The 14,664-nt window shown below is 60.7% G+C and overlaps 1 protein-coding gene across 4 annotated transcripts in view; it reads right to left on the reverse strand.

Moving 5' to 3' along the window:
• Positions 1-1,142: 1,142 nt before the first annotated feature.
• Positions 1,143-14,664, reverse strand: part of PACS1 (phosphofurin acidic cluster sorting protein 1) — a 140,354-nt gene continuing 126,832 nt past the window's right edge. For 3 of the 4 annotated variants that reach the window (XM_004264395.4, XM_033417044.2, XM_033417035.2), the window contains exons 12-24: positions 13,952-14,067; positions 13,678-13,813; positions 12,268-12,372; positions 11,459-11,565; positions 10,633-10,787; positions 10,387-10,497; positions 9,652-9,754; positions 9,197-9,239; positions 6,982-7,024; positions 6,595-6,730; positions 4,112-4,338; positions 2,798-2,917; positions 1,143-2,633 (exon numbers count right to left, since the gene is read on the reverse strand). In XM_004264395.4, coding sequence (XP_004264443.1) covers positions 2,518-2,633; positions 2,798-2,917; positions 4,112-4,338; positions 6,595-6,730; positions 6,982-7,024; positions 9,197-9,239; positions 9,652-9,754; positions 10,387-10,497; positions 10,633-10,787; positions 11,459-11,565; positions 12,268-12,372; positions 13,678-13,813; positions 13,952-14,067 — 1,518 coding nt within the window. In that variant the 3' untranslated portion in view covers positions 1,143-2,517. Of the gene's footprint in view, positions 2,634-2,797; positions 2,918-4,111; positions 4,339-4,468; positions 5,660-5,732; positions 6,731-6,981; positions 7,025-9,196; positions 9,240-9,651; positions 9,755-10,386; positions 10,498-10,632; positions 10,788-11,458; positions 11,566-12,267; positions 12,373-13,677; positions 13,814-13,951; positions 14,068-14,664 lie in introns of those variants that run through there. The other variant, XR_007478585.1, reaches the window with a different exon arrangement.

A 14,664-nucleotide genomic window follows, 5' to 3' on the forward strand; every position in this document is an offset into this window, starting at 1 on the left:
TGCTTCCCCTCTCGGTTCTGAGCTGGGACCTGAGTCCACCTGTCCCACGCCCATCCCGCTCGGGCCCCCCACCAGCGCCCAGGTCCCCAGGCCCCTGCCCTGCCGGAGCCTCCGTGGGCGCCTTGGCTATGTACCCCGTCTAGCCCACCTCAGCCTCGCTCTCTCCTGGCATTTCCTCTCACTGCCGGCTTGCACCCCTCATCCGGGAAGTAACGCGTGCAGACTGCGTTTCTGGGACAACTTCCGGTATCTGACTAGACTCTGACCCTTGGAAGATGGGCACTGGTTCCATTTTCCAGGCCCAGAGAGCCTGGGTGGCCGCACTGCTGGGTCCCAGAGCCTCCCTCTGTTAGGTGACCTGGCCACAGGACTTGGGGAGCCAGTGACAGCCTGCCCCACCTGGCCGTCCGCTCCTCTGAGGCTGTGTCCTGCAGGCGGTGGCGGTAGCGGGGTGGGGGGGACACGCAAGCTCCCACTTCTGGGCACTGGCGTGCAGGCCTCTGTCCCGGGAGTGCGTGAAGAGCCAGGCTTCCAGGAAGCAGGAGCTCTGACCGTCACCTCTCAGGTTAAGGGCGGACAGGAAGGCGAGCCTGATGATGGACCCCAGCTCACTCCCTCCACCTGGGCCTCAGACTTCACCAACTTTCTGAAACCGTGGCAGGACGTCAGCCTAGCAGCGGGAGAGAAGCGGAGTTCTAATCTCCAGTCGGAAGAGTGGAAGCTGCCGACAATGTGTCATTGCCTTGGGAGGTGGGATCTGGGGACGGCAGGTGCCAGAGAAAAATGGGGTTTCGGAGTGGGAATGGTGTGACGTCTGTTCCTGACCTCGGCTTGCCTCATACTGGGCAACACACCTTCACACCTCTGTTTCTATCACCAAGCAAACAGGAAACTGCTTCTTTCCAGCCAGTTCCCAGTTGATTTTTTTTCCTTTTTGGCTGCACCGCGCGGCTTGTGGGATCCCAGATCCCTGCCCTGACCAGGGATCGAACCCAGGGCCCCCGTGTGGGAGTGCGGAGTCCTAACCACTGGACCTCCAGGGAAGTCCCCCCAGTTGATTTTGAGTGAAGTGGCCGCGGCGTGAAGTGGGGACGAGGCTGGACAGATCTTGTGTCACAATGAGAGGCGCAGAAGCCTAAGGCTTGCTCGTTGGTAAGAAATCACCAGTTTATTGAATGAAAAATCCAACATCCTCTTAGTCCCTCCCACCCCGCCCCTCCCTCCGGCTGAGTGAGCAGCACAGCCCCAGGGACGCTCTGGACAGCAGGGCTGAGCCGGGGGAAGGGCTGGAGGAGTTTGGGGGAGGTATGGAGAATGAGAAAAACGCTTTTCAAAATGAAGTTCTGTGCAAAAACTTCTAGAAGGGGTGAGAGGGCCACGGCAAAGCTCCGGAGGCGCTGACGGGCTGGGAGGGCTGCAGCTGGAGCTCCACCCACGCGCTCCGCGTCTCCCCGAGAAGGCCAAGGCCGATGGTGCGGGCTGAGGGGCTCAGGCCCCCTGAGGCCGTGGAGAGAGGGAGGCTTGGCTAGGAGGACGGGGCCTGTCCAGGCCAGGGCTCCAGGTGAGGAGGGGAAGACAGACCGGCGAAAGGAAACGGATGGACACGGGGAGCAGGGAGCCGCAGGGACCGGGGCCACAGACGACACGTTGGATGGGGCTGCCTCCCATCTCTCCGGGTGCAGAGTTGCAGGCAGAGGCGGAGGTGTGCTGGGGGTGTGGGGGAGGAGGCTGGGGAGGAGAGCCATCAACAGGGGGAGACCCAAGGACAGGGACCAGCGCCCAGGTGAGTCACACGGAACCACCGAGAGACTGGCTGGGCGGACAACCAAAGAACCGCTCAGGGACACGCGCGGCACCTACAGGGGACCTGGGCGCGGTGAACCCTTGCACGGGCGAGACCACGGAGCCCTCTCCACCCCAGAAACCCACGCGTGGCCTCAGAAATGCTGTCCTGGGATGAGGGGGTGGGAGGGTTCGTGCCCCGTCAGCCCACAGCAGTGGGAAGTGGCCTTGGCTCTGGGCCCCACTAGAGGGGGGCCGGCTGAGTGGCATCTGGCAGCTGAGCTTTAGAAAACGAGATCCTGGGGGAGATGGGGGAGGCTGGAGCCCCTGCTGTGGGCCAGGACCCTGGGTTTCCTGTTTCCGGGAAGGGAACTGGTGCCACGTGGAGAAAGAGGTTGGAAGTCAGGCGAAGGAAGGCCCGGAGGACTCAGTTCCAGGGACCAGGGTTGGCCGCCAAAAGGCAAAATCAACATGCCTTGGGCCTGGAACGGAGGGAGAGGAAGAAAAGGAGAGAGGGAGGGCGGGGGCTGCCCACGGATGGGACCCAGCATGGCGGGGGGTGGGGGTGGGGAGCAGCGTCCCCGGTGGCAGTGGCCTTCAGGACCGGGCCAGGGAGATGCAGGCCCCGGGGCCAGGAAAGGGGACGCTGGGCCTGGGCCTGCTGGCCTCCCCCTGCCTGCAGGCGGTGAGGCTGGTGGCAGTGCCAGGAGGGAGAGTAGCCAGGAGACGGTGCCCTCAGGTGGCCTTGCTGCCACTGAACAGTCCCACTGGAAAGTGCTTGACGTGGGTGGGCCACTGGGCTGCCAGCTGGAAGAACTTGATGTCACTCCACTCGACTCCATCGATAGACACTGGGGGTGACAGGGGAGGCGAGGGGGTGACCGGGGCTGCTAAGGCCGTCTTCCCAGGGTCGCTGGGGAGGGCCGCGGCCCCCCTGCCCCCTCCCCCCTCCCCCGCCCACACCTCTCAGCATCGTCTGCTGCTGTGCCCCCTCCCCCCCCTCCCCCGCCCACACCTCTCAGCATCGTCTGCTGCTGCTTGGCAGAGCAGATGAGGCGGCTGATGCCTTCGATGACCTGGCTCTTAGAATCCACCTCCTTTTCTCGAGGCTTCTTGCTCAGGAAGATGGTGGGAACTGGAAAGCAAGCAGGAACCGCCTTGTCACAGCCCCTGAAAAGCGGCCACCACTCTCCCCCGTCCACTGCCCTCTCCCCCCAAGGGAAGGGAGGTGAACGGCAGACAGCCGACTCCTCTCCCCTGCTCCCTGGCTCCGGGCTACGTATCAGGGTCTGCGAGCTCCTGCTCTCCCTGGGCCTCGATATATTCACTGAATAACGAGGACCCAGGGCCAGACGGTCTCCGAGTCCCTTCCAGCTCGAACGTTCCGGCAGCCTGTGGGGCAGGGGCTCTGCTGCCCTGTCGGGTGCCTCCTTCCCACCAGCTCATGCGCCTGCGCGGGGAGGCCCTGCGGCAGGGTTTGCGTGAGCTCCGCCCCGGGAACGCCCTAGGCAGGTCTCTGGGTGCCCGGACGGCTCCTGGCTGTGGGTCTGGCATGGCCCTGGCCGCCCTCCGGGGGAGCTCTTCCAGAGAGGCATGAACGGAAAAGCCCAGCCGCTTTGGATGCGCCCAGAGGAGGAAGGCGGGGCCCGGCAGTGAAGGAAGCCCCTTCCTGACGGCTGGGGGGCTGCGAGCGCCCCAGAGTCACCCTGCCGGCTTCTGCAGGCACAGAGCCAGCTGTGTGGCTTCCCGACGGGGACCGACAGCAGCGAGTGACGTCCCCACGGTGGCCTGGCCGTGGCGGTTCTTGCCTCACTTTCCCAGTGCACGGGACCCGCTCCCCCGCCACTGCTGGTGCTGAAGCCACCCTCTCCTCTGGGCTGGGCTCCGTTCCCCTGGATTCTTAACAACAGCCATGCCCTTTGCTCAGAAGGCTTGGGTGGCCTCCAGGGTTGGGTGCAAGTGCTCCGCTCCGTGGGGCTGTGGCAGGGGGACATGTCCTCCCCTGTCACACCGTCCATCCCGGAGGGCGGTGGCCAGAAAGCCTCCCTTCTTTATGGCAGCAAAAACTGCCTCAGCCCCTCAGGTGCCGATGCTCTGCAGGCAGGGACCAGTGACCCCCTGGGGAGCGAGGTCTCCTCTGTGACAGAAGGAACGGCCTCGTCCCACAAGGTGAGGTGGGACCCCCGCGGGACCCCAGGCTGGATCACATGATACGTGTGCTGCCTTTGTCCTCGTCCACAGTCTCCCAGAAGCACGTCCTGTCCCAGCCCCCGAGACAGACGGGGAGGCCTGGTGGCCCTGATGGCCTGTGGCCTCACATGTCACTTACCTTTCTTGTTCTTCTCTTTGGTGACCACGGTCATTGCCATGGTGCCGGAAAGCTGGGCCTCCCCACCGTGGGGCAGGCGGGAAACCTGCACCGAGCGGAAGACGCTCTTGAGGGTGTTCTTGGAGCTGGCGTCCCTCTTGTCACCTTCCCTCCTCCGCTCCCCAGGGTGGCCCAGCCAGTAGTCCACCTGGAGGCCAATCACGTCCCCATATGGGCTGCTGGGGCTCCTGGAGAAGGGGCGACGCCGGAGAGCGGGCTCAGTTCCTGACCACAGGGCAGACGGGGTGGAGAGGGCCCCGCCAGGCTCTGGGAGGGGCCGGGGGAGGCGCCCGCTAAGTGGCTCCGGGTTCCCTCCAGCCTCACAGCACTGGCTGGTGTGGGAGTGGAGAATCAGGCTGATCTGAGGACACAGCCATGAGAGGGTGAAGACCCGAGTCCGCACGAGGGAACCGAATAAAAAGTCACACGGGAACGAGGCAACGAAGGGAGAAAGTGTGTGCATGCACACGTGCGCACACATACACAAGGACACACACACACATGCACACCCCTCATGAGCAGAGCCGGGGCAGAACCCCACCAAGCGTGGGGGAGATTAAGTGGGGCAGAGGAGGGAGCACCGCGGCGGCTCCGGAGTGGCCCCGGGGGCAGTTGGCAGAGGCCGGCCTGTGGCTTCCTCCCGTCTCTGGCGCTTCTAGCTCAGGGATAATTTTAGCTCCAAGGGGAAAAAAAGCTGATGTTTTCTTGAAAGGAGGCGCCAGACACAATAGGCTACAAAAGTCATCTGACGTCTTTCTTTCTGCCTGGATTCAGTGGTTCCATTAAAAACCCAGCTTAAACTGGATGGGAAAGGAGGTCGGGGTAAGGCTGGCCCCCAGGCACCCAGGAAGCCTGGACCGTGAGGTCACAATGTGACCTGTGGTGGGATTTCCTCCTTTTCATGCACTTTGGCAAGTCAGAGGCAGACCCTCGATGGGAAGCGAAGGGGGAAGACAGGGCAAGGGAGGGTGAGGGCTGGGGTCTGGGCTCCGCCCTGAGAACACTTCGTATTCTGTCACTGGGGGTTCTGGAAAAGCCACTGGCCAGGGCCTACCCTCTCTGCTCCATAGGGACCATCACAAGAAGACCAGGAAGGTGAGGGTAGAAGAAAGGGAACGGAGAGGAAGAAGGAGCAGGGGCTCCTTTCAGCCCTTTCCCACCTCGAAGGCTGTTCCCTGAGCCCCGCTGTGGGACTGCCCTCCCGCCCACCCCCGCTCTGCTCAGCTCCCGGAGGCCTCCCTGCCCGCCTGGTCTAAACTTTGGATATTTGACATCCTAAAGAAATTCCCGTCCCCCTCACAGCCACCCCTCCCTGACTGTTCACAGCACTCTCTCTGTGGCTTTGGTGCTGCTGGGGCCCAGGAGCCTGGGCTCTGGAACAGGGTCCTGCCTGTGTCATTGGCCGCGGCAGCCTTTCAGTGATGGACGGACTGAGTGCCTGGAAGGAGCCGCACCCCCACGGGCCGGGCACTAACGCACGCTCTCACTTCCGCCTCACAGACTGAGTGCCTGGAAGGAGGCCGCACCCCCACGGGCCGGGCACTAATGCGCGCTCTCGCTTCCGCCTCACAGCAAGACCGACGGGGCTATTACACCTTTACTTTCACGGAGCTGAAATGAGGCTTAGTAACTCGCCCAAGCGACAAAGATTCTTTGCTTGACCAAACTTTAGTCAGGCTCCTGCACCTCTTCCCAGGCCCACCTGTGCACTTCCTTGGAAAATCCAGTTCTTGCAAGAAGCCCCCGGCCCGCATTTCTGGTCACCCTGGATCTCTGATTAGGCTCCGCACCCTCCACCTTCCCTCAGGAGTGTCGCCAGCAAGGCTCCTGTCAGGTCCGTTTAGCCGGAATCACACCCCTCCTCACTCCCGACATTCCTCCTGGTGATTTTCCATCCGCTGCCCCCACGCTGCTCCTGGACTGCAAACCCAGCTGCTCAAGGGTTTGGAGTCAGGTCCCGTCCCTCTCTCACTGCAAAATCCCATCGAGGTGGTCCCGACACCTACGGCGACTGTTCCCAACGTGGAGAAAGTCTCTCTTGCTTTAACAGGTGTCACTGAGTGATCTGTTCTTTAACACAAGCTAACACGGTGGACGTAACACAAACCGGTTACGCCCACGCCCACACTCCCTCTACCACACTGGGCAGTCCTACAACGAGACACATGCACAGCACTTTACAGGCTGCCAAGGGCCTCTCTGCCCTTTGTCTCACTCGACCTTACACCTGTGAGGCAGACAGGACAGACGGGAGCCTGCATTTGCAGAGCTGTGTGATGACCTGCTTGGCCAGCGACCTAGCTCCACTGCTCTCGTTCCCTCCCCCCGCCACCTTCCAAGCTCAGTGTCACCGTCCTACACGCTGTGGCAGCAGGGAAATCAGTCGGGCTGCTGCCCCGATGGAAGGACGTGGCAGGAAAGACAGGAACCGGCGACAGGCTTACCCCACGACGGCCAGGGCGCTGCTCATGGACGGGGAGGAAGGAGGGGTGGCCATGGCGTCTCGGCTCAGGCCTGAGCTGGAGGGCGGTGACGTGGAGGGCACAGTAAGGCTGACCACGGGTGAGTCATCACCATCGCCTGCCAGCGGGACAGACAGACACAGTTGGGCAGGGGAAGCCGTCCCGACCCTCTGGTGCCAGGGAGTCGAGGCGCCCCCGTCTCGGCTGCAGCCTGCTCCCCACTCCGCCCCGGCCACTGCCTCGCTCCGAGGCTCGAGCTCTGCCTTGGCCTGGGACCCCCTGAGTCTTCGCCTTCTGGCCTGTTTGAATAGGAAGGAGACGGCAAGGCACCACCCTCACCCTGTAGAGGCCAAGGGGCCCCAGGCTCACCTGTAGTGGAAGGAGAGTCTTCGACCAGACCCACCTTCACCACCTGGGAGGGAGAAGAGATGCCGCATTAGATCCTCCTACCAGAGCTGGACGCGCTCTGATCAGCTGGAACCAGCGGCCGCCACCGCACACTGTTGGCTCGTAGGCTTTAAGACTCTTTGCCGATCCCGAGCAGACCGGATAGTTAAAGAGATGTGAAAAAGCCCAGCTGCAAACAATGAGTCAGGGGCACAGGAGACCTGCAGCTCTTCTCTGGGGATGCAGGCAAGGCCACCTGGAGGGTGGGAAGCACTTTTGTGTCCTGATTTCATTTCTTCTAAGACCACTTGGGCAGGAGGCTGTCGTCTCATGTCAGAGAGAGGGGAGGACCGGGAGAAAGCCTCGGCAGACAGGAGCGGGGTGCGGCGGGGGCTTGGGGGGGCGCGTGTGCTGCACCAGGCCCAGCGAACAGCTGGAACACGCTGACATGCTGGGAGCAGGCCCCTCCTTTCCAGACTTCCTGGAATCTGGAGGAACACCAATGAGGAGGGGGTCCCCAGTACCGCCGCTCCCTCCCCGCAAGGCAGTGGTGTCCATTTCAGCTCCCCAGAGAATTTTAGATTCCTCTGAGAGAATTCTGGGAAGGACAGAAGGGGGCCCTCCCGTGGCCAGCAAAGGGCACATCTAGAGACAGACCATGAAGGTCAGGGCTGGGGCCTGAGGTGACAGGTGAATCCCAGCACCCTGCAGAGGCACAGCAGGGCGGGGAGGTCATGGAAGCTGGGCCCCGGGGACGGTAGGGAGCAGGGGTCACACACGGATCAGAGCACAATGCTGCCCTTCGCTGAAATTTGTTCCCGATCCTCTACACATCCTGATTTTAATTCCCAGAAAGTAACACATCGATACCCTGAACTTCTGGACACGACTCCTCTCCCCTCACTCCTCTGGCATTGCACAAGGCTGCCAGCTCCTTTGTTTGTTTGAATTTTTAATTTTTTCTATCCCTCTGTCTTGCTGCGAGGCTGGAGTAGGCAGTGACCCCCAGCTCCATGAAGACCCCACAGCGCCACAAAGATGTGGGTCAGACTGCCAGCCTCGGCTACGGGCCACGGTCCCGGGCCTGCGGCGGGGCTGTGGGAGCAGCCCCAGTGGCTAATGGGGACTGACTGGACCAGGCAGACAGGAGGCTTTACGGAGGATCTCCCCAGGATCAGGCCTCTCCCAAGATCTCTCGAGATGCCCAGGGTCTGGGACGAACAGAGAACGGGGACAGTGGGAGCTGGGCCCCTCCCCCGCACATGCCCCATCTCCCCTAGAAGCTGGGAGGATCCTCGGGGAGACTGTAGGAAAAGATACCAGCTGGTCTGGAAGAGAAACTCAATCGTCTTGCAAATGGAAATCAGAGTTCCCAGCCACGCGTCTGTGTCGTGCTTTGGCCCCGGCAGGGCGTTGGCTCTGTCCCCTCTGCGCTCCCTCTCTCGGTCGGTCTCTGCCTTGTGGCCTAGGCCTTTGTGCAGCAAAGGCCGGTACCACCTGACACCAAAGACACCCAAGAGGTTTTCCTTTTATGTTTAAGATCCGCTCGTGTAGAGACTCTGCCTTGACTAAGCAGGAGGAGGAAAGAGCCTCTTCCGCTTGGTGTCCACACGACTCTGAAGGCTACCGACTCCTCGGACTTCTACGAGTATCATCTATCGTTATCCGCGAGGCAGCTTTCTGTTCCCTGGAGCCTGTAGAACCAATGCCCTGGACATCACTCCCTAGGCCACGGCGCCAAGTTCAGCGCCTGGTGTAATAAACATGAGATAGCCGTGGTGAGCTGGGGACGGCCCCTGATCGGGAAAGGACACTGCAAGGAACAGCTCGGTGCCTGTCCCAGCCTGGGGCTCCCTCACCTCGGCACTGCTGACGCTCGGGGCTGGATCACTCTCTGTCGGGGGCCTGTCCTGTGCCCTGCAGGATGGTTAGCACGTCCCTGGGCTCCACCCATGAGATGCCGGTACCACCCCCATCCCCAGCTGTGACAGCCAAACTTGTCTCCAGACCAGACACTGCCAGATGTCCCCTGGGGGCAAAATCGCCTCCGGATGGGAACCGCTGTCTAGATGAGTCGTGTGTGTGTGTGTGTGTGTGTGTGTGTGTGTGTGCGTGCACGCGCACGTGTGCATGCGCAGGACAGGAAGGCCAGGAGAATGGGTGGGTGGGGTACGTAGAACAGGGGAGTTGTACTCACGCCAATGAAGGGGATAAACTTCTGATACGAGTCTTCATCAGGGCTGTTGGGAGAGACAGGAAAGCTTTACAGTTGGGGGGTGAGACTTCGTGGAGAGATGGGGACACAAGCTTTCCATGTTTTACTGTGGCTTTAAGGGAGTCCAGACACTACACAGCATCTTCCCACGGCGCCTCAGGATGGCGCGAGGAGCCACCAAATGGAGGCAAAAGCTCCGATTCTGCACACTCTACCACTGCTCCCGGGTCTGTACTGAGGGGCGCCCACACGGGTGGGGAGGCCCAGGCAAGGAAGGGAACGCCTTGGGGGGAGGCAGCAAAAAACACTCTCATATCCTCTTGAGTTCTCACCAAGGGAAATGGGGTGGGGAGAAGGAAAGTATGAAAAAGCAAAGGAGACCTAAGATTTATCTAGCCCACCCAACCTGTTTTTAAGAAACCCCTCGGTCAACTTACAACTTGTGCCTGCAGGTCAGCATGGCTTCCGCCACAGGCAGCTGGTGCGTCACGCCCGCGCCGCTGACGTACTGCATCACCCGCCCAACCACGTCCAGGTGCTCTGCAGAGAAGTCAAGAGACAAACGCCGACATTTCAGCAAGTGAGCCCGAAAACCCTCTCCGAGAGCCCCCTTCCTGCGTCCCACCAGAAGACCCCAGGAGTTGAGGCAGAGAAAGGGCTCTGAAGACCCACTGGCTTGAATCTAACGAATCATGGAGCAAAGAGCCGTCCTCCCATCCGATCTGCGTGCTGTCCTCCCCAGCCTGCCCCTCCCAGGCTTGGCTCGCCCCCGCCTCCGTCTCTGCTTGCAGCAACCTTGGAACCACTGCAGCAGCCTGCCCTCCCCATCCAACGTCTGCCCGGCACTCCCTGCAAGGCCTGTGGGAGCACTGACCACCCCCCGGCCCCGCAGAGCCCAAGCTTGCGCGCCCATTCCTGCCACCTCTCCTCTGTCTTTCAGGAGCGTTATTCATATTCCCTGCCACCCTCACAGCCCTCGTTTCCAGCTGTGCAGAGCAAATAGCAGAGACTAAACACATCCAGAGTGGAAGGGCTGCGCTTAATGGGCCTCCTTTTAATAAGTACTGAAAAAAACGAACACGCCACAGGGAGGAGAAGCGGCACGCCCCTCGCCCCTGGCTCTCCAGAAATCAGGCCACATTCTATCTTGGTCCCTTACGAGGGGCCGTTACCTGACACCGGGGGCTCTGAGCGGTTGAACAGATCTCTCCAGCCAGAATCAAGGAAGATACTGCTATACCTACTGTCGACGGAGCCCAGGTACTTGGCCACCGGGTGAGAACCTGGTAGGTGGAAACCAGACAAGGAGAGCTGGTGAGGGGGTGAATGATGGCCCAGCCTTCGGTCTCCCTGCCCGTCACTTCCTGGGACCCAGCGCCACCACCCCGCTTCAGGAGTGGGCCCTGCTGAGCCTTTACCGAGGGGAATGATGAGAAAGCGCATGTAGCCCAGCCAGTCGGAGGTCTTGCTGGCCAGCGACTTGACGAAGAAGCGGAGGATGGAGCTCAGGTAGCTCTGGCCGCCCACCGCTGCCACCTTCACCGGCCTCGGCATGGAGGAGTTGCAGTTGCAGCTGGGAAGCAAGGGGAAAGGCACGGCTAGGTCAGGTGGGCCTGCGTCCGGCTCAGAGGAAGGCCCCAAGCTCAGACTTCACTTGATCTCAACAGCCCACGGGGAAAAGCAAACCAATAAACAAAATAATACAGGGAGAGGCAATAAACCACAGCGCTTTGCAAACAGAGAGAAACCCAGGATCAGAGAGGACAGGGAATTGTCTAGAAGGAAGGCAGAACTGGCTGAGGCTCACGGGGAGACAACTCAGCAGCACCCTGGGGTTGGCGGTGGGCATGAGCCCAGACACCCGGGAAAGCCCGCAGCTCTTTCCCACGGAGCGAAGGCCCCGACTCTGGGTAGTCGGAGGGACGGGAGTAAAAGGTCTTGTAAAACCCTGGGCTCTCTCTGCCCGGCCTTCTTCGTCATGGGCTTAAGAAGAGGACGAGACAACTCAAGGTGTGGCAGGAGACCAGGTGGGGAGGCAGGTGGGCAGGAAGGTGACATTTTTACCCCAACCCTCTGGGGCCAGCAGGGGCATCAGAACACCACGGTCTGACGCTGCCCAACCAGGTACCAATTACGAATTCTTGGTCTGATAAGGCCAGGAGGTCCTCTCACTGCTTAGAAATCAGGGTGGGAGGATGAGGTCAGAGGGAACCCCAAAGGGCAGGAGAAGAGCCGAGCCCTTACTAGCGCTGGATACGGGTGAGCAGGGCGGACAGCACGGCCTGGACCTCCACCGTGGAGCACGTGCACACGACGGGCTTCCGCTGGTCCTGGAGCAGCTCTGCCACGTACTGCGTGGGGTGGGGGAGGGAAAGGAGCAGGGACACAGGTGAGGCCACGCAGCAGGGGCACTGCCTCCCCACAGGCCAAGAGGGCAGCAAGGCCCAGACCGAGCTGCAGGGCCCCATCCTCTGTCGTTCAGATCACAGCCGGGCAAAGGTCAGGCTTCCGGCAGCCAGCGAGGAGAAGGTGGGGCCGGACCCCACGTAGATGGGCTCATACGGAAATGTGGGAAGACCTAGGGCACATTAGATTCTAACGCGGCCTCTGTCGCCCACACGCTAGGTGGCCCCGGGATCTAACCGGGTGGACGACGGGAGCGGGAGGGACAGGGGCTGCTGTTGCCCTGCCCCTGCTGAGCGGACTTTGTGGAAACCGGGGCGCCTCTGGCATCTCACAGCACTTGGTGCTCCTCGAGGCACCTCCCTTCCGGTATGCTGCCTGAGACGCAGGGCCAGGAAGGCGGGCATGACAGGTGATACTGCCGTGTTTTTAAAGCTGAGGAAACCGAGGTACGGAAAATTGGTGATTTAAGCCCCACAGGTGGGAAGACGACGGGACTGGGACTAGAGTCCAGAACTGTGGGCTAAGTTCGGGGCAGGGGGGCCTGAGAAAGGGGGGTGATTTCCTATTTCCCCACACCTTGCCTTTCAAATCTGTCTCTCGCTCCCCAGAATCTCTCCTCCACAGCCCTGCGACCTTCGACACTTTACCTGGCCCTGCCAATCAGCGGTGCTCACAAGGATGACGTTTTCTGGGAGGGCTGCATCCGACACCAGGATCTGATTCAGTTGGTCATATACCACCTTTCTTGGAATCTACAAGGACAAAAGCGTCTGTTGGGCAGTCCCCAGGGAGCTTGAGGGGAGGGCTGAGAATTCCTGGGGCAGGGGTGTTCAGAGAACAGCTACCAGGGACTTGTGCGGGAGACCCGGTATCCCACCGGCCAGAGCATAAGAAGGGGAAGGAAGGAGGGGGATCAGGAACAAGCAAAGCGAGGCCTCAGAACACAGGCTGGTGCGCCAGGGGCACAGCTGGCCGTCCTGCCAGAGCAGGAAGGGCCCCGAAGGGTAATGAAGCAGGGCAGCAGGAGAGGAGGAGGAAGACGACAGCAAGCAGGCGCTCACAGGATGGAAAACGAGGGCAACGCCGGGGAGAGAACTAATGAGAGCAGCAAGGAGGCTGTGTGGGGAGCTCCCCCGGCACAGCGAACAAAGGTATTTCAGGAACAGTGATTAACAAGAAGGACAATACCTCGCCCCAGGCACCAGGCTATTCTAGTCCCGGGTTCATTTTCAGGGTTCATTTTCAGCTATAAGAGCGTCAGCTCAGAAAGCCACATGGACACAAACTTCCCTTCCAATGATAGGTAGCAGGGAAACGAACAGGCCTGCTGTTGACCTCAGGAGAGCAGGAGGTCTGTCGGGGGAGAATCCTTCCCCCGGAGACTGACCTTCAGAGGGAACAGGGCTCCCGAGGGCCAGTTCCTTCTGTGCCTGCCCCAGCCACTCTTAGGTCTTTCAATCAAAACTTTTTTTTTTTTTTTTTTGGCGGTACGCGGGCCTCTCACCGCTGCGGCCTCTCCCGCTGCGGAGCACAGGCTCCAGACGCGCAGGCTCAGCGGCCATAGCTCACGGGCCCAGCCGCTCCGCGGCATGTGGGATCTTCCCTGACCGGGGCACGAACCCGCGTCCCCTCCATCGGCAGGCGGACTCTCAACCACTGCGCCACCAGGGAAGCCCTCAATCAAAACATTTTAATACTGTTGACGTGCCAGCTTGAAACCACTCTAATTGGCCCACAGCAGCACTAAGGGTATCGGAGCTCAGAGCAGACGTCCCGTGAGAGCCGATGGCTGCTGTCCCTAGAACCACTGTCCCCGCACAGTCTCCACTAAGGTCTGATGGGGGCAGAACGAGCCAGAGTCTCCTGCTCCGTCCCCGGCTCCCCACCAATTCCTCAGCAGTAGCAAATAACAAGCATGCTAGACTTCCCCCTTTAGGTCTGCCTTCAAGACTTTATTCAGAGCCGTTCAAAGTACTCCCCGCTCCTCTTCACCCAACCGCCCAAGGAGACAACGGAACAGAGACCAAGGTCCAGGGGCGCCCGACAGGCCGGGGTACCTGCGTGCTGTGGCCCAGGTCTGGGGACCGCTCGCTGTCGGAGCTGTTGGTTCTCTCGCTCAGGGGCTTGGAGAGCTGCCGCTCCTTCAGGGGAGTGCCCCTCTTCTGCCGGGGGGTGTGAACCCCGTCCATTTTGCTGCCACAGACGTGGAAGGAGGCGGTTAAACAGCCCCCTGACCCAGAGCCATGGCCTGCCCCCGCTTCCTGAGGCCCCTCCTGCTGGGCTTCCCTCGCTCTACCCGATGCTTTAGGAGCTTCTTCCAACCCTGAGTACCTGGGAGAGGCAGAGCCCTGGAGGTCCGTTTTACTGGACTTCATCGGAGTTTTGACTTTCTCTGGCACAACCAGACTTGCGCTCACGTCTCCAAACATGTCCTGGTCAGTGATTTCCTGCCACGGAGGAAAGGAAGCAGTGAGGGTTACTTCCCCTTGGTGACCACGGGAGCCTCGTGGTTCCTGCCAGGGCCCATGACCGTCACAAGAAAGTCAGTCCCTTGCTCTCTTTTCCGGGAAGCACAGGGTTCTACAACTCCTTCCCCACCCGACGAGGACACCGTGACTGTTTAATTTAGCTGAGTGCACCCGCTGTACCAGGCACCATCTCCTGCTATTCAATCTGTACCCTACATTTATGAACTGACAGCCCACAAACCTGGGCTGATGATCTAGCTTCTCTAGGTGGGAAGGAGAGTGTTTCACTCAGGAAGTGACATGACTGGAACTTCATTTAAAAAATAAAAATTTATTTATTTATTTTTGGCTGCGTTGGGTCTTCGCTGCTGCGCGCGGGCTTTCTCTAGTTGCAGCGAGCGGGGGCTACTCTTCATTGCGGTGCGCGGGCTTCTCATTGTGGTGGCTTCTCTTGTTGCGGAGCACGGGCTCTAGGCGCGCGGGCTTCAGTAGCTGTGGCTCGCGGGCTCTAGAGCGCAGGCGCAGTAGTTGTGGCACACGGGGCTTAGTTGCTCCGCGGCGTGTGGGATCTTCCCG

Source organism: Orcinus orca, chromosome 8, assembly GCF_937001465.1.
Source record: "Orcinus orca chromosome 8, mOrcOrc1.1, whole genome shotgun sequence".
Lineage (NCBI taxonomy): Eukaryota > Metazoa > Chordata > Mammalia > Artiodactyla > Delphinidae > Orcinus > Orcinus orca.